This window comes from Anser cygnoides, chromosome 7 (assembly GCF_040182565.1).
Source record: "Anser cygnoides isolate HZ-2024a breed goose chromosome 7, Taihu_goose_T2T_genome, whole genome shotgun sequence".
Lineage (NCBI taxonomy): Eukaryota > Metazoa > Chordata > Aves > Anseriformes > Anatidae > Anser > Anser cygnoides.
The window spans coordinates 30,989,900-31,017,710 of record NC_089879.1 but is presented as its reverse complement, the minus strand read 5'-3'; the positions used below and the strand labels follow the sequence as shown (position 1 = coordinate 31,017,710).

The 27,811-nt window shown below is 40.0% G+C and overlaps 2 protein-coding genes across 5 annotated transcripts in view; one reads left to right on the top strand and one right to left on the bottom strand.

The window, feature by feature from the left end:
* The window catches only part of SHLD2 (shieldin complex subunit 2), a 41,935-nt gene extending 35,268 nt beyond the window's left edge, over window positions 1–6,667 (bottom strand). The window contains exons 1-4 of one of the 4 annotated variants that reach the window (XM_067000693.1): window positions 6,388–6,667; window positions 3,512–4,018; window positions 2,897–2,974; window positions 1,947–2,057 (exon numbers count right to left, since the gene is read on the bottom strand). In XM_067000693.1, the coding sequence (XP_066856794.1) occupies window positions 1,947–2,057; window positions 2,897–2,918 (133 nt within the window). In that variant the 5' untranslated portion in view covers window positions 2,919–2,974; window positions 3,512–4,018; window positions 6,388–6,667. Of the gene's footprint in view, window positions 1–1,101; window positions 1,190–1,946; window positions 2,058–2,896; window positions 4,019–6,387 lie in introns of those variants that run through there. The other 3 variants (XM_067000695.1, XM_067000694.1, XM_067000697.1) reach the window with 3 other exon arrangements.
* On the top strand, window positions 80–27,811 carry GLUD1 (glutamate dehydrogenase 1). The gene is made up of 13 exons (XM_048074856.2): window positions 80–567; window positions 10,726–10,806; window positions 11,647–11,702; window positions 12,572–12,635; window positions 13,844–13,938; window positions 18,309–18,488; window positions 20,153–20,290; window positions 20,876–21,013; window positions 21,128–21,208; window positions 22,016–22,139; window positions 23,134–23,225; window positions 25,808–25,870; window positions 26,445–27,811. Exons 1-13 carry the CDS (start codon window positions 159–161, stop codon window positions 26,562–26,564), a joined length of 1,641 nt encoding a protein of 546 aa, XP_047930813.1. The 5' UTR covers window positions 80–158; the 3' UTR covers window positions 26,565–27,811.

Here is a 27,811-nt window from a genome sequence, read left to right as displayed (position 1 = left end):
CAGGCGCAGTGCGGGGCCGGGCGCGCCCCGGCCCCCCCCGCGCCCCCTCCCCTCCCTCCTCCCTCCCCGCGGCCGTTTAAAGGCGGCGGCGGCGGCGGCGCCCCCCGCCTCCCGGGGCAGCCCAGCACCGCGCGCGTCTGCCGGCCGCCGCCGCCGCCATGTACCGCTGCCTGGGCGAGCAGCTGGCCTCGCGCCTCGCCGCCACCGCCGGCTCCGAGCCCGCCGGGGCCGTGGTGGTGGCGGCGTGGGGCCGCGGCCGGTGCCCGCGGCGGCGCTACTGCGAGGCGGCGTCCCCGCGGCAGGAGGACGACCCCAACTTCTTCAAGATGGTGGAGGGCTTCTTCGACCGCGGCGCCAGCATCGTGGAGGACAAGCTGGTGGAGGGGCTGCGCACCCGCGAGAGCATGGAGGAGCGGCGGCACCGCGTCCGCGGCATCCTGCGCATCATCAAGCCCTGCAACCACGTGCTCAGCGTCTCCTTCCCCATCAAGCGCGACAACGGCGAGTGGGAGGTGATCGAGGGCTACCGGGCGCAGCACAGCCAGCACCGCACCCCCTGCAAGGGAGGTGAGACGCGGCCCGGGGGTGTGGGGGGGCGGGCGGGACGGCCCCTTGGCAGGGCTTCCCCAAAACCCTGCCTTCCCGAATTCCTCCCTTCCCCGAGGTGGATGCACGGTGAGCCCGACCCTCGCCCCAGAGAGGCCGCCTGAGCCTCCGGGGTAACGGGGACGGGGCACCGGCACCGCGCCCGCTGGCAGCAGGGCCTGCAGGATCTCCGTGCAGCCGCTGTTGGCTCAGCCCCTGCCGCAGCCTGCTGTAAAACACCGCTGCTCGGCGCCCTGCCGCCCTGTCACTGCTGACGTGCAGCTTCCCCGTGCTGCTGCTCGCAAACAAGCCCTTCTCCACACTGCCCGTGTCGCTCGGTGGCATAACAACGCACGGCTCGGTGGCAAATGAAGTAACGCGATACTGGTTAACACCCGATAGCTTCCAGTGGGTCCTGTTAGCATTGCTCAGAACTGGGAGAATGCTTATTCTCACAGCCAGCTGTTACAAAATGCTCTACACACAAACAAAAGAAGCAGCTGGGTGATCGGATACCTTCTCTTCCGATCCTTACGCTTCTAAATTCTCGGTAGACATTCTTGATTAAGTAGCATTTCTTATGCCCAGTTTCTCTGACACGGCAGCAAGCACTGCAGCACTTTCAGAAAGGTTAGGGCTCTGCCTGCTGGACTGGTCCAAGACAGTTTCCTCAACCTAATGCACTCTGGGATTTGCTCCTTGGTTCTATAGGCATCTGTACTTGGGATCTGGAATAAGAATGTAAAAAGTAAATAACGTGGCTCTTGAGATGTCATAGTCTTGCACAGAAAATGTCAAGGCAGTTGGAAATGACAGCTGAAGAAAACACCCGGTCTCAGCAGTTTGTTCTTTTCTTCCTGTGCCACTCCCCTCCATGGGTTTAGGGAAGGAATTGCAAATGATATTTCCTTTCCACTCTACTCAGCGCAGTGATTGTAAATGGATTTCACCTTCTAATGCTCTCTAGGAATCTGCTCCCTATCAGATGACAGGTCTGGCTTTGTAGTAAATTTAAATGGGATGCAAGATACATGCGTAGACTGCTTGAGACCTGCTGTAAAAAAGGTGGGGGGAACTGGAATATTTCTTCTTAAACAGCACAGAGAAAGGGTGGTAAAGATATCTCTGCATCCTTCTGGAATGCACCAAAAACTTAAGCTTTTGTTTAAAAGTGATTTTTAAACTATAATCTTAATAGATTCCACAGGGAAAAAAAAATCCAAAGCCCAGGGAAATGCAGCTCAAACTCTTATCATAGTATGAAATGGAAAAACTTGCTGAAGTGTCCTACACGCTGCGGAGTGCAGAGTATGATGCAAGTAATTCACACCAGCAAGAAACAGCAAGGGACATAAGGTCACCTTTTAAAAGAAGGGGGTGAGTTGGCATCTGGAAGGCTTTCAGAGTAGTAGGAGGAACACTGCTCCTACGTCTCTTCAGATGCAGACTTGTGAACTTCGGCTTTGTACTGCCTGAAAAACAAAGTTTGATAAAATAAGATTCCCCATACCAAATGTTTTTATGGACATGTACTAAGAGCCTTCAGTTACTGCTAGGTAATTGCTAGCAAGTAGGTATGCTTTGTCATCTCTGTCGCTCTTTTAAGGGGTGTTGTACTTTAAACTTTCATCTCCTGTGTGTTCCTTGAGCTTTACATGTTGTATCAATTGTGATCGAATTTGGCTAGAGGTGCATTTACAGAAAATGTACACAGTAAGATTTTTATTAATAAGCCAAAGAATAAGAGGTGCTGGTTGAAGAATGCGAAATACATTCTTCTGTATGCAGCTTAGAAGATGAAAGAGCACTTCAAGATTCATGCAGAAAAGTGATGGGTTGCGTTTAGTCTTTTGAAGATTGTCCTACTTTAATTGCTTATTTCTTGATACACGTCCATACCAAAATACTTCATAAGTGATTGTATGTTACATCTTCATACCTTTTTGTGTGAGATAATTTACAGATTTAACCATGAATTAACCAAGAATTTGTACTGTAAATTGAATAAATTTTTGATTGAAATGCTCTAAACCTAGAGACAGCTCAATTACTTGAGGTAACAGACTACATAAATAATTTAATAATTCTGCACTTTTTGCAGGGCCTTTTTTTCTACTAGGTGTCAGCTTAGCATCATAGCAGTTAGTCTGTTTCCTGCTGTTACCGATGTCATCCTCATTTTTTTTGCCTGTTCATTCTCCCCTAGAGGGAAACCTCAATCCCTGCCTAGTAGTCCAGCCCCAATCTGTAAAGTGCCACGGTTGATCTTTCTAAAGCAAGTTTAAAACACACAAGTGCATGCAAATGATACCTGCCGGTAGAAATTGAGCCATTCATTCCTTGACTACTGGTCCTTCTGTACCTTCCTTTCTGCTGTCATTTCTGTTGCCTGCAAGTAAACAGAACTCAAGTCAGCAGAGCAAGCGTCAGAAGAGGTTTGCTTTGAAAATAAGGGTTATGAGTGGAAGACGATGGCCTGATACAGACATGGAATGGCAGACCACATGGGCTGGGCTGGATGAAGGCAAATTCAAGATCAATCATAAATTTTTGCATAGCAAACCTTCTGTACTTCGATGGGAAAGTTGACTTATTTCTGTACAGGTATGATGCTCTTAATGCCCCAGATCTAACAATCTGACACACAGCTAACATAAATAGGAGATTATTTCATGGCTTTCTTATCCCACCCTCCTCTCCCACCAAGTGGGTATAGAAACACAAGTCAGCTTGATTGTGTCAGACACAGTTGTTGCTACACAGTAGTGCATGTGACTCTTCAATGGGTCCAGAGAAGTGCTTTTCAGGAAAACCGAGCACTACATACTGAAACATGCTTTGTTTTTAGTTTATAACCTCAGTGTCTCTTTCACACCATTGAGGGAACATGGAAATAACATTTCTTTCTGCATCTTGTGGCACTTACCTGTTTCATTTTTAGAGAAAAGAATCCTTAATTCTGTTTTCAAGACTGCGGAGAAGAGAAGCCTGGAGTAGCAGGCCCTGCAAACTTTTGCAACTCAAGAAGATGGTGATTCTTTTTCTTTTGGTGTGCTTCTCTTCTGCGCTGTAGGTATCTTTACAAGATGGTCATGAATACACCCATTTAAGTAGTAGGTCTTGCAGCACACAAATCCAGGTTTTAAAGACTGTTTTCTGCAATTTAGCTGTTTGCTGGACAGGAAACTAATTAGATGCCTCCTCATCCCTTTGAGAAGTTGGACATGAGCAGTTCTCTTGCATGGAGGAACTCCAGTTGCTTGTGATCCAAGCTGAGTATTTGAGACTGGGCTGACGCTCAGTGGTAGCTGAAGTAATGCTGCGGGTCAGATTATTCTTTCCCTTGCTTCTGTGGTGACTTGCGTGCTAGTGGCCAGCACTAACAGGAAACCACAGCTGCTCTTGTTCATTGCAGTGACAGCTGCCTGAAGAACTAAAACAAACCAAACAGGGTACAGGAAATGAGATGGCTGAATACAGATGACTCTGTTGAAAAGTACCCATGCAGTTCCTATTTAAAATAATGAGTCTTTGTAAATAATTTTATTGGGTTCTGTGAAAGGTATAAAACTGGTTAAGCTGCTTTCTCATGCAGCTGCTGACAACTGTTTCCATTCATAGGTCCATGTGAGAGACTAGATTAGTGAAAATAACCATTGTGCAAATACGAATAAGCTCATTGAGTTCCTACCTGCTCAGTAGTATGGAAGTGATTCCATGTTTGCTAGGCAGCACTTACTGCAGGGATAAAGCTATTAAATGGTTTTAAAACTTTTTAAAGCCTTCTCATGTTAACTGACTGCCCAGTAGGTCTGTTATCAATGAAACAAAATCAATCAGAATTGGCAAACAGGCTAACCTGTTGTTTATGTTCACCTAGATTGCCCTAACAGAGCCTCAACTGCTTCCTTAGTTCAGAAAGACCTCAAAAATCATCTTTAGCTCCAGAGCAGATTTAGTCTGAATTTAATTTTTATAGGGATTTTGAAAAACTTTGTCATAAGTTACTTCAAAAATCATGTTTACTATCAGTATTAAAATACAGATAACATTTAATTTCCTCGGTTGACTTGGAGGTGAATGGATCCAATTTTCTTTGTGGTTTTCAGCTGGTTAGTGGAAGGAGCTTTTTTCAGTATTACAAAACTTTCCAGTCTTCTGGTTTTGGCCGTTTTTCTTCTGTCTATCAGAACTTCTCCTTCTCCCTTGACCTAAGTACATGTTAATGAGCTTCCTACTGCACAAGGTGACATTTATTCATCTTACCCTTGCCACAGTTTTCCAGTTGCAGAGATCTATGGCTGATGCTAATCACAGTGTCCAGTCACCAAATAGCTGCAGTTGTGCACATGACCTTGTTTAAAACAGCATGCATACATGATGCTAACCTTGTTTGCAACAGAGCAGCACAGCCCCTTGTGTTGGCTTGGCTACTGTGACATAACTTATTCCCCTTTGGAAGCGGGGTTTTCATCCCTTAACTTTTGTTGAGGGGTGAAAACGTAAGGTACCTTGACTTCCACAAGGCTGTGTTTATCTGGGGTTGTTATGATGGCTTGTTGTGTTTTTTAAGTCATGCATGAAAGTTCTGAGGGTCATGTCTTTGACCCAGGGGTCTTAGAGGGTAAGATTTGGAAATTTATCTTAGGGGCCATAGAAACTACAGAAGGGTAACCTAGACCATCAACAGCCTGAAATAAACCATGGAAGCTGATCTAACTTTGAAGGAATTTGAGAGCTGAACAGAAAAAAACAAAAACAAAAACGGTAATTAGCCTGTGATAACACTTTCAGCAATATAGCTGAAGCTTACATGAGTGCCTTATTTTCACATGTTTCTGTTTTCATATTGCAACTTACCAAACCTTAAAATTAATACTGGATATATAAATAAAATGGAGAAAAAAAAAGGATAAGAAATGGGTGGCTTATGCTATTGCTATCTTTTTATAAACTAGTTGCAATTCTCAATGAGTCGTATCAGTTTGGGTTTTTGCCTCTGATACTCCTGCAGGAGGGTATGCCTTTCTCTTCTGGCTATGAACCGTTTCAGTCTCAGCTTTCTCATGTAATCAGCTCATACTGTTTGTGCAGTAGCCAGCTTTGTCCTTGATCTTAAATAGTTGTTTTCCCTTGCTACTGTTGGCTCCTTGTCTATTTATAGAGAGATCATACCTCTCAGCATTGGGCTTTCTGAATAAACACGTGCTGGGGGTCGAGGAGGGGAACCTCTTGCGTGGTTGTCTCCCTCGTGTTCTCTGGGTCATCTGAGCAGGTGTTTTTGCATCTGATTTGCATGCATTGCATCAGCTCTATCTTGTTAGGGAATAAACTCTTAGGCACAGCATAGAGTTTGCCTTTTTAATGTCTGCGCTGTGGTGGCTTATTGTTTTGTGGCTCCAATGGCATTTGAACTAGCCATGGCCAAACTGTTATTTCTGCCCTCTGCGCACACCCATGCACGTAGTATTAATATCTGCATGGAAGCAATGTTGCCGTATCTCTTTGTATCAGTCTTTAGTACTACATTGTTCTGAGCGCAACTGAATGAACAACCTCGTCCTTTAGGTAGGGTTGAGGTAGTTCTGTAGGTGAGACCCTACTTCCTAGCCATATTGTAAGTTCAGGTACTATGTGCCTTCCTGGCGGGGCCAGTACGTACACAAAACTTGCCATGTTCACATTTAAAAGTGCAAGATCTTACTAATGCCCCACAAGCTGTTTTAATAGTGTTCTCTGCATGGACTGAAATAAGCATACACGTATGTTTACAGATACATTTCAAGTAACAGAGCAGCTTACTGAAGGTGCAGAAGCGGTAGGGTGAAGCATTCTGTCTGGCTCGGTACCTCAGTAGTCACTTGGTCACTGCATGGAGACTTCTGGTTGTCAGTACAGCGGGATCTGTCCCTAGGGGAGCCTCTTTTGTGTCCCAGGTCGTAGCTGACTAATGCTGTATGTGAAGAAACAAATACTTTTATCTCCTCCCTTGGCAGTCAGTGAATTAAATTTAGGAATGAGTAATTCGTGTTGCCGATTATTGTATGATGTTCTTATTTTCCAGCACCAAATTACTCATCTGGCTTTGTTAGAGGTCTGCCTGGAGTTTGCTGGGTGGTGTGGGGAAGTTTCTCTCTGAGGCCCGTGAGACGTGAGGAGCTGTGGCTCACCGTGTTTTGCCTCCGCTGTTGCTGTGGTAACGGTTTAGTTTTGGGGCCTGGCTTGGGCTCCTTCTTAGCGTAGGTAGGCGCCGTTTGTCATCACTGCACTACAAGATCGGGCCATAAGGACACTAACTTACTCTAAGTGTGCGGTACTACATGGAGGCAGTCAGTAATCATCCTCCAAAAGTCAGTGGTTCTGTACGCCGCTTTTCTAAGGAAGCATGACAAACATACTGGAATCTGCACAACATAAAAGCTAGCCAGTTTTTGGTTTTAAATCCAAAGCCCAGTTACGTGCCTGTTAGTACAATCCTTAATAGAAACCAGCTGATTAACATGGTAACTCACTGCTGTGATCACAGAACCCAAAATACAGTCACGCTGATAATTGCTGCTTTGACATGTATTTCAAAAATACTGTGCCTCAAGTGCTTTGCTACCTCTTTTTGCAAAAGGGAAAACTAGTTCACAACAGTTAAGAATCTAAGCTTAAATCATAAGCAAATTTTACTCTGAGCAAAACAAGCATTGGGCTCAGTGCAGGAGTTAATTGGGTGAAGTTTAGCTCCAAAATGGAGGTCATAAAATGGAAGCTTTAAAAGCCACGACAGTGCAGTGTGGTAGCAAAGCCCGAACTATATACTGACCAGTAATGAAACAACATTAAGATGAAAATAATTCTTCAGCTAGACTGTCTTCTGCTTAGAAAAACAAACTCAGGCTTTGCATGCTGTTTAACTTCGTGGGGTGTGGCAAGGAAAAAGAATTCTCAAGCAGAACAAGAATCTGTATTTTTCAGTGAAAAGTATTTTCCATGGCAGTGAGTCACACTGTAACTTGAGGCTTTCTTCAAACTACTTTAGCTAGCTAGCTAGCCGTAAAAGTCACAAGTTTCCAGAGACTTAACTATGTGGAACTTGCCAGGGTTTAAAAAACTATACTGCTGTGCAGTGGTGGCTTTAATTGCTTATGTATTAAGAATCAAACAAAACAACGAATAAAGCAGTACTTTATCTGTGGTCCATTTTTAGAAGTGGGTTATTGAATGCATAGTAACACTGCCAGAAGAGCCATATTAATGCATGGCAATACTATCCTCCTGCCAAATTAGGAAGCTGTCAAACTAAATTTCACTCATGTCCAAATAGAACAGAAATTAAGTCTTTTAACTGTGTGCATCCTCTCGCAGCTGGAATGTACAGCATTCTCAGATGCCTGGTTCTCATCAGTCCTAGCAGCGCAGCACAAATAACTTCCCTGTCAGAGGTGGGCCTCCCGTGGAAGGATTACAGTTCCTGGAAAACAGTGACTGGCTGAGCGGTGAAAAGGAATGAACTGTTAGCACATCTTAAATGCTATCCATCTGTGCCACAGAAGGCAGGAACTGCCTGTCACCTCTCAGGGAACCTGAAATCCACACCCTGAACTGCATCTGACATTGTAATAAATGTTTTAGTGGATAAACTGGAGTAAAGTGCCTAGCAAAGTAAACACGGCTCCGAATTGGCTAGTCACCTACTTATGATAAGCCACCCAACAAGCCATTTCAATTAAAACTGGTTAAAAGACTATGAAAGAAGCTAAGTTGCTCAAAAATGTAAAGTTGCCCAGAAAAGGATAATTTCAGCCTCAAGTCTAAAAGCTGTCCCTATTCTGGTGTGCATGTGTGGGTGACAAGGATGTGTCTCAGCTGAAAGCATTTCAATACTTTTGTTAGTGTTGGGTCTTTTTGCCTAGTTCATTTGGTTTGAAAGTTTAATATTTATTACAAGAAAGTTTATAGCAACCTGTGACTATAACACTAAGTGATGGAGATGTAGCTGTTTTGCACGTGTCTTGTTAAACTGCTGCTTGTTCACCTTTTCATGCCCTGTCTTCCATATGAGGTGCAAAGGGACTGGTCTGTCCTTTTGTATTTTGTTTCCCTGTTGAAATTGTACAGAATAACTATCCTAAACTATTTCACCCCCCCAGTGCTTTCCGTATATCCATAAACAACATTTTGTGTGCCTGCAGGAGTAGTTCTGTCATAGTTCTGGCAAAACCACTTTGTGTACACAACTTGCTGAAGTCTGAATAAATATATGGGTTGAATCAATACACAGTGACCTAGTTCAGATGAGGCTGGAGGGGCAGAGTTCATTTCTGCTCAGCATAGACTGGGGCTTTGGAGCTGGCTGGCTTGAGCAAGGCCTTCAGAGGAGCCCTGTTCTGAGCGTACCTGATGGGCCAAGAGGGACTGCAGGCCCCAGGCAGGACGGTCAGTGCCACCAGTGGTGTTTGCTCTTGCTCAAGGCTCGACAAAAAGCTAACTGCTCCTCTGAAAGATCAGTAAGACCTGTTAAAGCATATGTTGTAACTTAGTGTTGGGTTGGGCTTTAATAGGTATCACGTAGATTTCACACATTACTTCCTGTGAGAAGTTTCTTGAAAGCCCAAATGTTAACACCTTTACAGCTACCTAAGTCAGAAACCAGTGAATTCGCCTTTGGAGGCCACCCTTCCCCCATGGACACACACAATTTAAATTCTGTTCCATGGAGGCATGGTCCTTTCTTTTGCTGATTGAAAACACATAAGACAGCAGAGCTGGGCCCTCAGCTTTATTTGAGCAGCACTCAGTTCCTCTGAAACTGGGATGGTTTCCAGAGCATTCAGGACTGGCTTTCAGAGTGGCACAGTGCTTTAGTTTGGGTAATGTATGCTGGCCTTTTTTCAGTCCTGAGGGCCTGAATATGGTCTTCTCTTTACATAATAGGAAATTCGCGGTGCCTTGTCCTAGCATCTAAAGGACACTCTGTGCCTGCTACAATCCACTGTGCCACTTGGCACAATCTACGGCCAAGGATTTGGGAAGTAGAGGGGGAAATAATAAATCCATCAGGGCTCTGTTTTATGGTTAGTGATGTAGGAGAAGCTTGGATAGAAGCTACCGTACAGCTGTAGGGTTGTTTTTTTTTTTTGCTGTTGCCCCATCACTTTGGGCATTACATTGATTTTAAATTTCTTGTTTAGGCTCATGTGCGCTGTCAGTTTGGCTACAAATATTTTCTGTTTTGCAGCTACCTCCAGCATACATGAATTTTAGCTTTGAATTCAGTCGATTTATTGGGCAGCTACAACCCAGTTTTAGAAAATGTGTAAGAGTCAGGCAGGTGACAGATCTCTACCCCTGTGTAATCATTGTCTGCTGAGTGCTGAACTGCCTTGAAGGCAGTGATCACCCATTTTGCAACCTATCTGCTATCAGACCACAACGATTTCAATTTGCAGCTGGACCATTTGCCAGCACACGTAGCAGTTGTGCTGGTGACTAAGAGCAGATGAAGGTGTGGGCTGGCTTCTGCATGGTATAGGGCGGGTGGCCTGCTCACACATGAGCTTGCTGGGGTAGAGTTATTCCATCAAAATGTTTAAAGCAAATTTGAATTAAAGGAGCGGCTTACAGCTCTCTGTTACGTGGCAGTGCCTAGCAGTCAGAGCCCTGAAGCAGCATATAGTTTTGCTGGACCGCAGCCAATGTGTTGCAAGGCTCATAACTTAACAGCAGCTTGCATTACTCTAGTAAGGAGATCTTGATTTTAACATGCACAGGTAAGTTACATTCAGGAACATGGTTCATCTTGTCTAAACAATGAATGAAGTTCAAAGCTAAAGATCTTACAGGTTGCTGATGAGCATTATAAGCCTCCCAAAAACTGCTCTGAGTTACCTATCAGCTCGGCTTGTCTTCCTCTGAAGGAGCATTCACTTTTGCTCCAAGGTTAGTTGCTGCTTTTAAACTACTTCACACAGAATTGCTTGAGTCATGAATTCTTGCTAAAGAATTAAGTAGAAAAATGGGTGACTGTTCTCGAAGTCCTAAAGCAAGAAAGTTCATGAACTGCGTCCTGGTGTCTAGAATTAACCTTCCCAATATATAAATGCCTGTGAAGTTGTTCGGTGAATTCCTTTTTTCCTCTTGTGTCTTTTGCAGGTATTCGTTATAGTTTGGATGTCAGTGTGGATGAAGTGAAAGCCTTAGCATCTCTAATGACATATAAATGTGCCGTTGTTGGTAAGTGATGATTTTTCAAGCAAGGATATGATCTTTAATTGCTATCAGTACTGACGTATTATACAGAAAAGCATCTGAAGGATTAAATTAAATGTTAGACACTGATCTCTGATTCAAATACGTAGCAAGTTGGGAAACAAGAGCATAGCAACCAAAACAATCACATATATTCCCTCTTCTGTTACTGTAGACACTTGAACCTGGATAAACTTGCATTTTCATTTGGAAAGTCCAAACTCTGCTAGTTATTCCCCTGTAAAAGTACTGCTCCCTTAACTCAAATGTATGACAAACTTTGATTAATTGGGGGCTAATTTTAGGGGAACAGAGGCTGTAAAGGATTCAGGCTGGAGGTGGGGAGAGAGAGGAGGGATAAATTTCCTTTACAGACATGATGAGGTACAGGCTGCTAAACTGTAGGACAGGTTAGACAGAATCTACACATCAGCTGATGGAAAACAAAATCTTGAGTATAGAGACACTTCACTTAGGACTTGTAAAACAATTTGTTGAGATAAAACAGTAAAATATATGCTATAGAACTTGTTGCTTCTACAGGTGCTAAGTACAAAAGCTTCAAGTGTAGCACGTTTAAATCATAAACTTTTGCATTTCAAAGGCCATTTTCAAGCTGCCCCTGAAAGATTTACCATTTTAGTAGAAGTACCTAGATTGAGTTATAGCTTATACTTGTGAAGACCTAAATGCTACATGTGGCAAAAAAAAAAAAAAAAAGCAAATTCAGTACAACAATCAAAGATAAAAGCTATTTACTCACACATACTATTGATGTGTTCTGCCTGTATTGTTGAAAAAGTAAAATTATTTTCCTTCTTGTAGATGTGCCATTTGGTGGGGCAAAGGCTGGTGTCAAGATCAATCCCAAGAACTACACAGTAAGCTTAATCATAGACAAAAATCCTGTTAACTGTAGTACTGAAGCCAGCCAGTTTAAAAAGCTCTTCTAAAGGTGTTACTGACCTATTGAAACTTCCTGCCACTTCTGCCTCTGCAGAGGTTGAATTTAGCTTGTGCATGCAATGGGTACAAAATGAATTTTTAAAAGGTGTTTCAAAGGTTGAATCCTTTGATTTAGTTGTTTTTTTTCTTGGAAGTCAGAATACTACAAATAATTCAGATCCTGAATATTTTTAAGTTGACATTGTTACTAAAGGCTTAAATTTAATTGTTCCAAGAGGAAAGTTAATGTTTTAGTTTATTTTTGACATAGTTTTATGCTCCATTAAACCTTCTAATGCAGTGTTCCAGTGTAAATAATAACTAACTTGGCTTACAAAAAGTTTTTTGCAGGCTTGCCTTCCTTTCCCAATTAAAATAACTTGTACAGAAAGGAATACTAGAATATGTACCAGATATTCTGAACTCAAAACTCTGTAAGGATTTGTGCAAAGTAATTCAACTGTGTTGATTACGTAACCCAGAGGCTGGCTATTGCTGTCACTGGGTATAAATCTCTCACATAGGATATCAGATTTGTGTACTGGAAATGTCTGCACAGGTGGTTCTTACTGCACTGCACTCCTGACTTGTCATGGATCAGAATGTACAGAAAGAAAGTTGAACATTTCCTTGTGCTGTCTATATACCACGGGGCTGTTAGGAAATGGCACATCAGCTACACAAACATATGAATCATCCTTCCTTCTAAAAGAAAAGGGCGTCTTTTTCTACCTGGGTGTAAGTTTTAGCAAGTATTCATAAACACTAATGATTTCTTGTAATATTTATTGCATTTTCTTTATAGGACAATGAATTGGAAAAAATCACAAGAAGGTTTACCATGGAGCTGGCAAAAAAGGGTTTCATTGGTATGTTGCTTACATACATAAATTTTAGTGCTCCAAATTTAAGTCTGATTTATTGTACATTGGCAGCATCAACTAAATACTATCCTTAAAATAATTGCATTTGAGAGCCGTAAATAATTTGGGTGTAATAGTTTCAGCAAAAAGCTGCAAACTGAGTCATTGCTACTTAGTACATCGTAAAGGGAGCTATATCTTAACCTTTTTCTGTGGGCTGTTGTGCTGTGAAAAGCCACAAGAGCTGAGCTCGTTGGATCCAAAATGAATCACGTTTTTCTTAGAGACAGATTATAAAGTTGTGACCAAGTCTGTTGCAATTTTATTCTCTTAATATCAAGCCGTTCACTGTAACTGTTTCCTGTAGTCTCAGTTGAGGCTTTTGGCAGATATCTGAGGAAACAGAGGAAGGAAGATCCACCCCAGAGAAGGTCGGTGGCTTCACCCATGGCAACCACAGGCTGCAAGGGAAGCATAGGCAAGAACTATAGGTGCCTGTCGTAACAGAACCTGTGGTTGGTGCTATGTCCTTTTCACAAGCCTTTTCCAAATACTTAGAAAATTTGTAGAGTCAGAATTGGATTTAAGATCATGCTGATCAAGGTCCTCAGATCTCAAATAGGCTGGATAAATGCTCTATTCAGTTACGTAGAAAAACAGAATTTGCTTTTATTGCAACAGATGTGTGAAAATTATTTCAAAGGCTTAGTTTGTGAAGAAAGATGAAACTCTTTCTTGAAAGGAGGGGTTAAATCAAGTATGTGCTACAGTACAATGGTTAGAGAGAGCCTATCTTAAATTTTCAAACAAAAAAATTAACCAGAAACAATAAGGAAATTCTAATAAAAAATATATGGCATGGTATATAGAAATCATACCTAGATATTGCCCTTTTTGCTACAACAGTGATCATTGAAAAAGTAAACGTATGGTTTTGATGCGTTATCTTACTCTCACTTATTGAAAAACTGACTTTCAGTTTACTGAATGCCTTGTGTGAAAAGTTGGAGGTTTTGATAGTGTTATACAAATGTGTGATGTAACATCTAAAACTGAATTGAACCCAGAAGAAGCAATTCCTTGAATAATGAACTGAGGATTAAACAAGAAAACAGTTCCCCTCTGCCAAGCCCTGCTTCGTTCCCAAGGGAATCGTGTTTGAAGATAACTATTCATGCTGGATCCCTAAAAGCTATTTTTGCTGTTGCCAACAGGTCCTGGAGTTGATGTGCCTGCTCCTGATATGAGCACAGGGGAAAGGGAGATGTCCTGGATTGCTGACACCTATGCCAGTACAATAGGACACTATGTAAGTTTTGAGCAGAGGTTTTGAAGTAGAAAAGCTTTTTCAATCTTTGCCGAAGTCCTTTTATCTAGAAATTTATTATTACGCTGCTTAATCATATAATTGTATTTGATTATGTGGAACTAAATACATTCTCAACAACTGTAACAACTTAATTGATATGAGTTTTTTAGGGTACAATCGAAGAAAAAACAACTTGAAGGCTAATCTTTTTTATATTTGGCTTAAATTAAGTTTGCCTGGTCCCATACTGATTGCAACCATTCAGCAAAAGGATTATACCTTTTTTAAAAGTCTCAGACTAAGATTTTTTTCTATTTCTACCATTTTGCCCTGTTAGTACTATAATTACAATTTTGTGTTTGCTAAATGATGATTTAATAATAGTTGGTATAAAGTACTGACATCTCTCACTTTCAGACTATTGAATTTACAAGTTTCATTAAATAAATGCTGATTTTGTGCACTCAAGAGACCATGTAAGTTCTCACTTACTGGTATAACAGTAAAAAAAAAATGTTTTTAAGTCTGCGAAAATGAATTTTTAATTATAGCCCATTAATTGACCTTTGTCCTTATATTGCTTAGTAGGTTATTTGTACCTGCATTGACTGTACCAAAACCATGACTGTTGACCAAGCAAATACTTACATTATATACTTCTGACAGATTGAACAGAAGAAAAATGTATTTTGGACAACTTCCTAACACTACTCTCATGCTATCTAATCCTTCTAGCTTGCCTTTCAGACATTTTCTGCTACTTCAGCAGGTCATACTTTCCTAAGAATCTTACCATAGTTTCATGTTAGGGTGTAAATATGCTAAGCTATTGCATGTTTGCCTAACCCAGGTCCTTTTGAATTGTAAAGATGCTTTCTTTTCACATTGTGCAGTTACTTCTGAAAGTTTCTCAGAAGTACAGCAGGGTGTATACTCCTAGTAACAAGGCATTAGAGCCCTCAGACACCTATTTCACTGTGGCATGCCTGTACGAGACGAGTCTGCCTCTCCTGAGAGAGCAGTCTCTTGGCAGAATATTAGTCTTGTGCTGTCAGTTGCCTTCAACAAGAGGAGGAGGGGATGGCATGCTTTATTCTAGGTCTGAAATACAATCTAAAGTACGTTGCGGGGGGGGGGGGGTGGTGAATGACTGAGGAATAGGCTGTTAGCTTGCTGATTAGTCAAGTTAAATAGCATGTACACAGAGCTGTCAGGGAAATGAGTCTGAGACATTTACCTGCCTTTTGTTATTCACATATGTAAATCTTATTTAAAACTGTAAGCCTGATAAAAAGCCAAAAATATAACTTCAGAAAGACGTAAAGGTGCAAAGCAGCAACTTGCTCCCCAGTCATAACTTAACATTCCAGCATCTGAGAAAACTACTGCCTCAAGGCACTCTAAGTTTTAATATTTAACTCTTCGCACTAAAATGCATATTTCACTGTGATTCAATAGCGTTACTGTATTAAAAGTGACATGGAAGGCATGCAACACACATCATGGTTAAATTTTTGCTGTATTTCTTAATAGTCAGTTCATATACAGTTGTGTATTCATTTTAAATGGGGTCGAAAACTAAATGTTCATCCAGGAAAATGTTTAAATGGCTGAATTTCTTATACTTTCTCATCTCAGCTTATGTAGTCCTACACATGTACACATCACTGAAGAAAGCAACTACTGAAGATAAAATCACATCTGAATTATGCTACAACTTCTTTTATTCCTAGCTTCTCCCTGCATGGCAGTGTTCTTATTCTTGAACAAAACCAATTGAGAGGATTTAGATAATATCTTTCAGAAAAGTGAATTAGAATTGAAATAATAAGGAAAAATTAAATCAAGGTTACTTAATTCTCTTGACTGCGTGAAAGAGAGAACAGCAGCCATAGTGGGACTTGTAAGCTATTGTGGAAAACGAGCAGGTGTAGAGAAGGAAGGTGAGACCTCTGCATGGCTGCAAAAAAGTGGAATAATCTGTCAAAAATAGTCGGTAGAGGAGTATATTTCAGGTAAGCATCTGGCTGAGACACAAAGCACAAAAGTGAAGGTGACTAAGGAACTACACAACATATAAAGGTGATTATGGGGGAAGGAGGGGAAAGCAAGCTGAGAGGAAAAGAAGGACTATTGAATAAAACAGAAGCTAACCATAACTGAGAGAAAAGGTGGAAGCTATGCAAGGGACTACGTTTGCTTGGGTGGAAGCATAACTCTTGGGTGAGAGGGAGCTATCTGAAAAATCTACAGACCTGATGAATCAGTGTGGTTGCACACAGATGCGTTTAGGGAACTTGAAGTGGAAAGGAAAAGTCAAATAAGAGAGAAACAGATAGGGAAAGTCTGCTTGAAACCTAACATACAAAGGCTCGAAGCTGGAGAAACAAGCAGAGCATTACCGCAGCATGGAAAAGGGTTAAGAAACAAGCAGAAGTTCGGAGTGGCTGAACTTCACCAGCTAAGTTCAAAGACTAATGCAGAAGTCTTTAATGATAGCCATAAGCCATTTTACCAGCTTCTTATTAAAAACCATGGTCTGTCTTTTGTCCTGAGATTTGCTTTTTTTTAAATTGACTTAAAAGCAAAGTTTTCAGGACTCCAACATCAAACGTGGTTTGCGTTATGTGACTTTAAGAAGATTGGGACCTGCCCTCAGCTCATGCTCTGTTTTCTTGTCAAACCATGCAAGTCTTTAATAACTACCATGTTAACTGTTCCAGAAAATCCATCCTGAGTTACTGGATTGCTGAATGGAATATGGCTAAAGTTTTTGATTAAATTCATCCTCACCCCTTTTCTGTACTTCCTGTCTTAGTAGTCAGTTTGATACAACATTCGAAGGGACTTTAATAAACACGTTATTGTATATGATAGAAAGGTATATTTCTTCTAGTCTTTATCATGTGATTCTATGATTTATAAAGAATACTTTCTCCTCCGTGAATGCACAAAGGCTAAAAATGTGTTTTCAGTCCTAAGAACAGAATGAAAACGTCGTAATACTCGGAACACCGCACCCAAGTTGTTCCCAGCAAACCACCACCACAAGTCTTGTTTTGGATATGCCACCAGAGGGAGCATACATACAGCTTAGTCAGAGAAATGCAGCTATGTTTTGGGAATTAGGAATTGCGTGTCAAGTCCATCATTTCTCTTACTGCTTTTCAAGAGGGGCAGTTAAAGATTACATGTACCTCACTCTTGTTTTCAAACAAGTATTTCTACTTTCCATTATGGCTCTAGCTGTCTCCTACCATTCCGCCTCCACTTATTTTTGTCTGTTCCTTTCCTTCCTCTTACCAAGCATCTTGCACTCAGACCACTGGCATGCAAACATATTTGGCACAAGTAATGGAGAGGAGGGAGCCTCCCAGTGACTACACTGCTGGTGGAACAGAAACTCATCCGGCTGCTGGCAGACTCATTTCAGTGGATTCCCTTTCATCCCTATTCTTTCACTTGCATCTGGTGCCAAGGCACTGTCTGACTGTGCTCCGAGGGTGTGGGAACATGGGAACCGGTGGTGACAGAAGAGCGAGGCCCGAGCAGTGTCTAGTCTGAGAGAAGTTTTTTCAAATTACTAATTTCAATTGAAAAGTTAGTCTGATTTTACATGGTCTATTTTTTCTTGGGTAGCTGTCTAGCATGTATAAAGCAGTAGTCTTGACTGTACATACTGCGTTTCTGAATAAAAGCAGTCAATGCATACGCTGCTTTTCTGAAGTAAAAGCAGTAAATGATTATCTAACTTCTCCTGTGTGACCCTTACATTGTAGATTTTCCTTTGGGATCAAATATCCATGTATTCTGACAACAGGGAGGTATTAGGCCTGTGTTGTAGCTTCTAAAAAAATGATTTCGTTATTAAGGAACACTAAACAATGTTTACAGATGATGAAACAGCTTTAGCCGTGACCAGCCAAAGGATACGTCTGAGCCCCTTTGAAAGACTGAAATGTCAAGAGTAACGATGGAAAGTATATGGCTGTAATAGGAGCAAGTATTGAGAAACACATCCCTCAGAGCCCTTTGATTTACCAAAGGTCTGCTCTGTGCTAACTGTGCACTAAAGATGTCACCTTAATTAACTGCAGATTCAAGTTAACAAACACTTTAATGCAACACAAAAGTTGCAGAACATACCTAGTGTTGCATTATGTAACTTTTCTGACATCTGCAAGAGTACTTCTGAGACGCTGGCCATACAAGCTCAGGAAGGAAATTGACTACAAACTAAATGTATGTGAACTGTATCATGTACCAACTCCCACAATACATGTTGTCCTGTTCCTGAAGCATACAAAATTTCCTGTTCCAGCTGTTCCTTGATTACTCCCATAACTCACAAGTCCTTCCCTGTTTTACAGGATATTAATGCACATGCATGTGTAACTGGCAAACCCATCAGCCAGGGTGGGATCCATGGACGTATATCTGCAACTGGTCGTGGTCTCTTCCATGGAATTGAAAATTTCATCAATGAGGCATCGTATATGAGTATATTAGGAATGACTCCGGGATTTGGGGATAAAACATTTGCTGTTCAGGTAACTATTTTTTCCTTTAACTGCAGGGAAAAAGTGGTAAAGAAAGTTCCAGCAGAGCTACTTTGAAAAAGGGTTGTAGCAATAAACTCTGTTAGGGTTTTATGACTTCCAAGTTAACCTTTACTCCTTAAGTTTAGAAATGCTTTTCAAGCAACACAGGTGCCCTTTATTTTGGACTGTTTTATAAAAACTGAACTTTCAGTTGTACTCTATGTGTACAAAGCCAAATCTCCTGTCTTTATAGACTGCAAAGAGCAAAGTGAAATAGATTACGGGGGTTCCTTAAACTAAGGCTTTGCACACTTTGCAGTGAGGTATGACACTGATTCTGCCTACACAAAAGTTTTTGCACCCTTTTTGAATTAAAAAATTAGGAAGAGAAGGAAGTTTTTGTTCCACTATGAAATAAGTAGTTGGAAAAGCAGAAACCAATACCTTATCATAAAATTGTAGGGTTGAATGTACCTCTTGGTGTTGGTGTTCATAAAACTTCCCAAGTCTCTAATTTATGTAATTGAATTTTGAAAGGATTTGGTATTCAGTAACACACGTAATTCTTAAAATTTAAAAGAAATAACTCATTCTATTCATCAGCTTTGACAAGAAAGTTAAATTGAGGATTTAAGGGATTGCTTTGAGTTGTCGTTAGTACCAACGCACTGGTTCTTAGAAATACAGTAATTGTAACCTCCAAGTTGTCCTCTAGTTAACCAGTAGACTCAGACAAACATCTCTGCCCTGCACTGACGCAGCAGGACGCTCTCTCCCTGCACTTAGGCATGCTCACGCTTGGCAGAGGGCTAACCAACAGGCACTTAAACATAACTCAGACTGAAACCGTGGCCAAAAAAATAACTGAAAATTAATCTGGGAAAATGAGGACAGAACATTGCAAACAGACCTAGTGCGTGATGAACTGCATCAAAGTTTTCTTCTAATATATATGTATATAAAAAACATAAACATAATTGAAGTATGTTTTACTGGAATTTCATATTCAGCTTTTTTTCCAGCATGTAATCTTTCTACAAATTTTTACATGGATTGTGTGACCTTCTGGTCTTTGGCCTTTGCTTTCAGAAGGTTGAATAATGGCTTAGACCTAGTGGGTTTTTGTTTGTTTGTTTTTTACTGGGAGGGATGTAGGAAATGCTGATGAAATGCAAGGTTATCTAAACTTAGTTTTGAATAGGACAGCTTCAGAAATTTATTAGAAATTACATACCTTTTTGCTAGTTCATATGTTTTAATGTGAAAACTTACATTGTTTTATATTTGTTGGCCTGCATGTTAGTCAAAACTCAGAGTCGTTATAGAAAAATCCATGAATCCCTCTAAGACCATAGCAGTTATAGAATACATATTGGTAATATTCCTGTGTTGATAAACATCCTTTTTTATTTTCATAGTAATGTTGACATTTTTCTTTCCAGTATAAAGAACTTAACAAAACTATGTTTGCTGTGTAGCAAAACTATGACATATAATTTCTACAATACTGTTCAGGGCGGTAACACATGTAGATGTTTTCCATCTTCCCCATACGCATCATCTAATGCTAGGACATACCAACAGAGAGCTATTTAAAGCTATATAAGCCCTAGCAACAATCATCATTTTAGCTGAAAGGTTAACTACTTTTCCCTTTCTCTTTTCACATTCAGGGATTTGGTAACGTGGGCTTGCATTCTATGAGATACTTGCATCGGTTTGGAGCAAAATGCGTTGCTGTTGGAGAATTTAATGGTTCTATCTGGAATCCTGATGGGATTGACCCAAAGGAACTAGAAGATTACAAATTGGTAAGAAATCTAGCTAGTGGTTAGCAGAAATGGCTTAATTTTTTGCCAGCTCTGCAAGCACACAGCATGACTATAGACAGGTTCTGTATGTAATATTTAAATCATGCTTCAGTTAGTACTTTAAAAAACGGTGCAGGAACGGTGATTCTTCTGGCTTTCTCCTCATCCCCAATATGAACGTAGGTGGTTGACACTAACTGATTTTATGGCTTTAGCTGTCTGTTTGGTTTATAATGTTGTATATTTTTTACCCTTTGACCTGACTCTCAAAGAAATGGCAAGGGATCGCATGCATGTGGGTTAATTATTTTGGTTTCAGAACTGGAGTTCATGATTATTTTGCCTTTCTTGTGACTAAACTAGGAGGCATGTCTCAAGAAAACAGGGGAGGGAGGTTTCTGAAAGATTGCTGTCTGAGAATCAGGCACGTGGACACTTATAAGTGCACTCTTTCTGCTTCTGTTGGATGTTTCTGTACTGATGCTTCTCCCTTCTCTCTCTTTTTCTCGCTTGAAAAGTTGGAAGAAGGAATGGGAGTAAAATGAGTACACACTAAAATCACTCCGGTTTGTTTCCTTCCAACAGCAACATGGGACAATCATGGGCTTCCCTAAAGCACAGACACTTGAGGGCAGTATTCTGGAAACAGACTGTGACATTCTCATCCCTGCTGCCAGCGAAAAGCAGTTGACTAAGGCCAATGCTCACAAGGTCAAAGCAAAAGTAAGTTGCAGAGCTCAAATACAAATAAGTAGTAGAAAAGGCCAGTTTAAATACTGGTATTCAATGATTAGTATGAACAGAAACATTTCTTTATTTCTTTTTTTTTTTTTTCAGATCATTGCTGAAGGTGCCAATGGGCCTACGACTCCTGAAGCTGACAAAATCTTCTTGGAGAGGAATATCATGGTTATTCCTGTAAGATTCTGTTATGACCTTTGATTTTCATTACAGGGTAATATTTCTGTAAACTACAGCAAGACATTATTTATTGAAAATTTTTATTCAGTCTCTCAGAGTAGTGTTTAACAACTGATATATTGGACATGGGTGTTAGTGTTGCTCAAGATTGGTAGTAATTACTCAGAGATCTCACTGCAACTGTAAATGCCCAAAGATACAGCTAGTACACAAAGGCTACATATTCAGAAGAGAAGAAATTCACAGTTACTTCTTAAATCTGTAGTTTTGCCTGTTGAACTATTAACCGATACTTGATCAACTAAATAGTTTACTAAACTAAGAAGGAAGGCAGAGTAAATATACTGAACAGTTTGTAAACCTTGGGGTCTACAAGTAGTGCTCTGACAGAATTGTTTATTGCAGATTGTATAGAGTAAGTGTTTGCACATAGAGATTATTTGGAAGAGTAAGATCTAAATGTGTAATGATATCCCTTTTCCCAGAGAAAGGATGTCCTGATCAAGAGAGAAGAGCTAGAAAGAGTGGCTAATCTTCTAACTCATTGACATAGCCCAAGAATGCCCTAATTTTCTTTATTGAAACTTGTGCTAAAATAAAATAGTCAAGCCAGTCAAGTCAAATCAGTAGAAGTAATCCCTAGACGCCAGAAGAAGATAAATATTATCATGTAGGAATACTATCTAGATTGTCTTCTGTATTGTGGTTTAAATTTGTACATAATACTCCTGCTCTCCTTTCCGTAATACAATAGAGTTGTCTATCACATGGTAACACTGCAAGACACGTACTATTTCTTTGCAGGATCTTTACCTGAATGCAGGTGGTGTAACGGTGTCCTATTTTGAGTGGCTGAAAAACTTGAACCATGTCAGCTATGGTCGCCTGACTTTTAAATATGAAAGGGATTCAAACTACCACTTGCTCAGTAAGTGCTCCCTTCTGCTTTTACTCCCTGTCTAATTGATAGATTGAACTAGTAAACACCAAATGTGGGAGAAATGAGTATAGAGCTTATTTTAAATTCACCTTAGTTTCCTGTAAGTCTATTACTGCTGCATACTGAAGAGAAGAAAAGATTTGATAGGGTAACCGAATTGCAACTCGAATGAGGACAAATGCTTACTTCAGTTATCTTGCAATTCATGAAGTGATGGCTTTCCTCAGTTTTGTGAAAATACTGAACTCACTTTATGAACTTAAGTCAATTATTTATTACTTAACAAATGTCTTTCAGCTGTATACGTGGTATTTGAAGAATATTCAAAGTTTGAGTAACTTGACATCTGAGTATTTTTAAATACAGCCTTTTCTTGTAAGTGACACCTATCAAGGTGTTTTTGAAGTGGTTGAGGGTTCTGGTAATTCTAGTTGAAATCCCTTTCTTACCTTTAAGATTCATTTCTGAAATACTCCATTGGTTTATGAGACCTTATTAATTATATTTCAATAGTTAAGATGAAATAACGATCGATTAAAAATATCGAAGCATTTCTGATGTCCTAAGGAAAAAAATGCTAAAACTATGCTTTTTTTCAGTGATAGGGGATGACTGATTGCTTTAATGTCAAGAAATATTTTGTCTAAGGCTATTTGTCAAGTTATGAATGTTGATACAGATTGCTTTTGTCAGCCTTATGAATTTAGTGAGGTGAGTTAAATAAAACCCAGTCATTTGCCACATGAAATAGTCCTATAAGAATTTTACTACTAATACTGGAGGAATTCCCCTCTATATAAAAATTAGAATCAACATCTTCCCTGTTTCATAGGAAACAAAATTAAGATGACCCTTCTCTCACCCTAGCCGCTACAATCTGCATTTCATGCCATGGAATGTTAGAAATCTTGGGGACAGCTAATTTTGTTAGAAGTTGTCCTTTTCTTGTCCATTACATTTCCTCTGCTTTATTCCTTTCTAGTGTCTGTCCAGGAAAGCTTGGAGAGAAAATTTGGGAAACATGGTGGAACTATACCAGTTGTGCCTACAGCAGAATTTCAGGATAGGATATCAGTAAGTAGATGCTGTGGGTGTGCCTGTTTGTTTCTATAGTTACAATACCAGGATACAGCTACATAACAGTAATCAAAATTCCACCTTTCTAGCTATCATGGAGGTTTTTGCCCCAAGGCATTAGCGCACAGTTAGCTAGATGGCCAAACAATTAAAGGAAGCAAGTGATCTGAACTAAGGAATACAGGAAGTAAACTATTTTGATTTTCTTAAGCCCTTGCAATATATCTCCAATATTGTTAAAAAGCTGCAGTTTTAGTACAGACCCATTTTGTATTTGTAACTGCTTTGTAGTGTCAGATTGGTATTTAAAATACTGTCCTGGTTTTGGCTAGGATACAGTTAATTTTCTTCATTGTAGCTAGGTGCTGAGGCATGGTACTGTGTTTTAGATTTAAGGTAAGAATAATACTGATAACACCAAGGGTTTTTAGTTGTTACTGAGCAGTGCTTACACCAATCTTCTATTACAAAAGTAATAAATACAACCTCATTTTGTGCAGTAACAATAGAAATTTGGATGTTTTTTCATGTGTTATCATCTCAGACTTCAGAAAGAGTTAATCAACAGAGAATTGCACGCTGCTGTTCACATAGCAGTCTGTTACTCTAATGAACTCCACTATCTCCATCGGTCAGATGGAGATGTGAGGGTTGTTCTGTTTTTTTAATTGGGGATAGTTGAGGATGATTCTTTTTTGCAGGCCAGTAAGGAGATTTTTCCTGATGCTTTTGTTTGCTATGACATACTTGATATCTCTGCTATCTAAGCTGATAAATACATAGATTCAATAATATCTTTGATCCCTGGCTATCAAAGATTATCAAGCTTTTGTAGAGGGAAATTCTGCTTCAAACACTACCGGAATTTGTTTTAGAAATCTTGTTGGTAGAGGTTGCCTGGATATCCAAACAGCTTTCAATAAGATCTCATACCGCAGACAGCTTCATATGCTGTTTCTGTAACTCCAGGGTAATACACACAAGAGCCGAGTGAAAAATTGTAGAATGTTACTCTAAGACTTGGATTAACGGGCAAAAAAAAATAAAAACCAAGGTGAAATTTAGTGTTATCTACTGGGTAACAACATACAGTGAGAAAATTTTTACACAAAATAATAGGTTGTAAGCTCATTTGTATGTGTTTGCATTCAGAAGGAAGATCTGGAGGTAATGACAACACATAAGTTTAGAAATCCATAGCAATCAAAAAGCAAATCCAGTGTTAGGAACTGTTCTGAAAGGAATAGAATGAGACTAACTATAATGGTGCCACAATATAAATCCAGAGCGTGTCTGCCTTCTCAATTGTGCATGCATGTTTGGTCTCTATCTTAAAACACTGTAATGGGGAAAGAGGTCAGAAAAACATAATTAAAGATACAAAAGCTTCTCATACATGGAACAACAAACTAACCTAGGCCTTATTAGCTTGAAATAGTCTGGGGATGGAGATTAATCTATAAAATGAAAGGTGTGAAAATGGATGGATAAAAATAGCCATCACTGGAAGGAAGAGCGAACAAAAATAAGGTGCTGTTAAGCAAAACCAGTGGAGGGAGATTCAGGATGAAGAAAAGGGACGATTCTTAGCACAACAGACAGTTAAGCTGTGGAATACCTTGCTTAAGAGTGTACAGGCCAAGTTTGTTTTTTGGGGGGTGTTTTTTGTTTGTTTGGTTTTGTTTTTTAAACACAAGTTCAGGAGGAGATTGGACAAATAACTAGGGAAAAAAATCCAATAAATAACAAAAACACTAAACCGTCCTTTCTCAGGAAGAAATCAGGGGAAGTACATGTAAACTTGGTCTGCTGTCAGATGATAGAATTAGACCCTTAGCCTGATGTAGTAGGGTGCTAGCATTTTCAAAAACATTAGAGTGAATGAGTAGCATAGTAAATAGGTTCAGTGGCTTAAAGTGACTGCTGTGATCCCTTCAAGAGAAGCCAGAGAAACTGACCTAGTAATATGTTCATCTTGACCAAATTGGTATTTGAAGGAAAGCATGTACTCTGTGAATCCAAGTCCCCCATTATTAGTAAGTGACAACAGTCAGGACGACGGAACATGGAAGATGATGATCAGTCATCCCAGTTCAGGCTATCTTCAATTATTTATTGTTCAGTGTATTTAAATTTTATTGGGAACCAAGTGGTTCTGGAGTTGCACAGGGCTAATATGCAGCATATATGAAGTGGGGATCCACACCCTTCCTAAAACCTGTCTTCAGAATAATTGCAAATAACTTCTACAGGTTATTGACTTCTGAGAGCTTTTTTATTAACACTTACTGCGTTTTGAAGGCTGAAAGCAGTAGTTACAACATCACTAGAAATGCTAGCATCACGCGTCTAGAAGCCAGACTTCAGTAACTTACATCTAAGGTTTTAGGATTGAATTGACTATAATTAGCACTTAAGTAACACAGTATAGGCAATTCAGTTTGTCTTACACCAGTTATTAGAAGAAAATGAGAGCAAGCTTCAAGTAATTACAGGACTCCTATCCATTGTTTCAAATACATGACTAGTACCCTTCTATTCATTGGATTAAATCCTAATTTTATTCTGTGTTGTTGCAGGGTGCATCTGAGAAGGATATTGTCCACTCTGGGTTGGCTTATACAATGGAGCGTTCTGCTCGGGTAAATGTTGCTTTTTATCAACATACTTACAGGAAGAACTTAATGTGGCTTAGCAACATACACACAGTTCATGGTAATGGATGTCACTGATTCTGAAATATTCGTTCTGTGCAGGGATAGCCAAGTTTCACCAGGCATAGAAAACAGACTAACACAGATCAGGAAGTATTTTCTGGAAGAAGCTATAGTAACTGGAAACACATTAGTTGTCTTCTTGTACCCGAGACAAATACTTAAGAGTGCTGTACTTTGCCATCAGCAGTTTTAGATTTCTCTCTTTATGCAGTATTTTTAATTAGTGGGGCAAAGACTGTTTGAAACTTGGTCGCTTCCTGTATCTGAGGTACACATGGATCCAAGACCTGATAAAAAGCAACAGAAATCTGGGGAAGATTTGGTTCCCTTTTAGATCTCAGACAGATAATTGAGAAATTCTAGACATGATCCTTAAAGAATATGAGCTCTAATACCAGTGTAGGAGCTCTTCCAATCCTACTTTCATCCTGTAAGCAAAATCTAGTATAGTTCCTATGGAGAAACTTGCAACAATCTCATGTAAGTTTTTCTGTTCCAGCAAATCATGCGGACTGCCATGAAGTACAACTTGGGTCTGGACCTGAGAACAGCTGCCTATGTCAATGCGATTGAGAAAGTCTTCAAAGTCTACAATGAGGCTGGCCTGACCTTTACATAAGTAGGCCGTCACTGCTCCTTGTTGTATCCCATCCCTCTTGCCGTAAATGTACCCTCTTCTTGGAAAAGTTTATCACAAGTTTACATGTAACCACAAAAATTTCTTTTCTTCTGACATTATAGTGGATTCTATTCTCAATTAGTTTCAGTACAAACTAGTCTTTTTTTTTTACAATAAAAACCCATGGATTAGGAACTTGTATACAAGCATGTATCTGAAGATAACAGTTCATCTGCACTTGTGGGGGCCATTCTGGGTATTTCACCTACAAAGCAAAATGGTACATTTTGTGTGTGAACGAGTGGTCTTGCCACCTGAGCCACTTCTCAAACTTCAGATCAGATACTGTACTAGATGAGCACTTAGCTCATTATTACTTCATGCACTTTTGTTTAATGATGTAATTTTGGCTTTGGCACTTTCAATAAGGCCTTGTATGATCAATGCTATTGCATTGTCAGAGGAAGAATGGGCCTCTAGCAGGGATTAACTTTGATAGGAGTCTAATTTTTATTTGTAGTAAAGCTTCAGGCCTGGTTCTCTTTAGGCAATGTTTTTTTCTTTACTGTGCTGCTGTTATAGGACTGCATTTTATTGCTTGTTCAAGTTAGCTTAACTATCACCACGAAGTATATGTAGAGTCGACAAACTAATATTTTTATAAGCTGAAACTATCAAGCAACTCTAGTTACATTTTTAAAATCAAGCTTCTATGTAATTATTCTGACTACAGGTTTTCTTTTTTTTTTAAGGGATAGTCCGAATTTTGGTAAGCAATCATACCTAGGTTTTCAGCATTCTTTTTTAGTCTTCTTTTCCTTTCAGAGGCGTTTTGAAAATTAGATGCTGCCTCAGTGAACAACTATAGTGAAATTGAACCCAGAAGTCATTGGCCAAACTACAGAGGAGCTAAAATGCTGCTATAAACTTAATCCACTGTCTTAACACGTAGCCTTTTTTTTTTTGGGTCATCAGAAGATCTCAGAAGTTTTGTTTTGCACATACTCGAATATGACAAAATGGACCTCAACACAATATTGTATCAAGCACAGTTCTTAAAGTTCAAGGCTTTTGTCCAGTGGAGTCCCCTTGAAGTGCCAGATGTTATTTATGTAATGAATGTTTTTTTTAAGAAAGACAACTAGTCCCTCCCAGAAACTCATGCTTTTTTCTATCTACTTTGTAACTGCATGACATAACATGGAGAGAAGAGCAGTTATTAAAAAAAGTTGACCTTTCCAAACCTA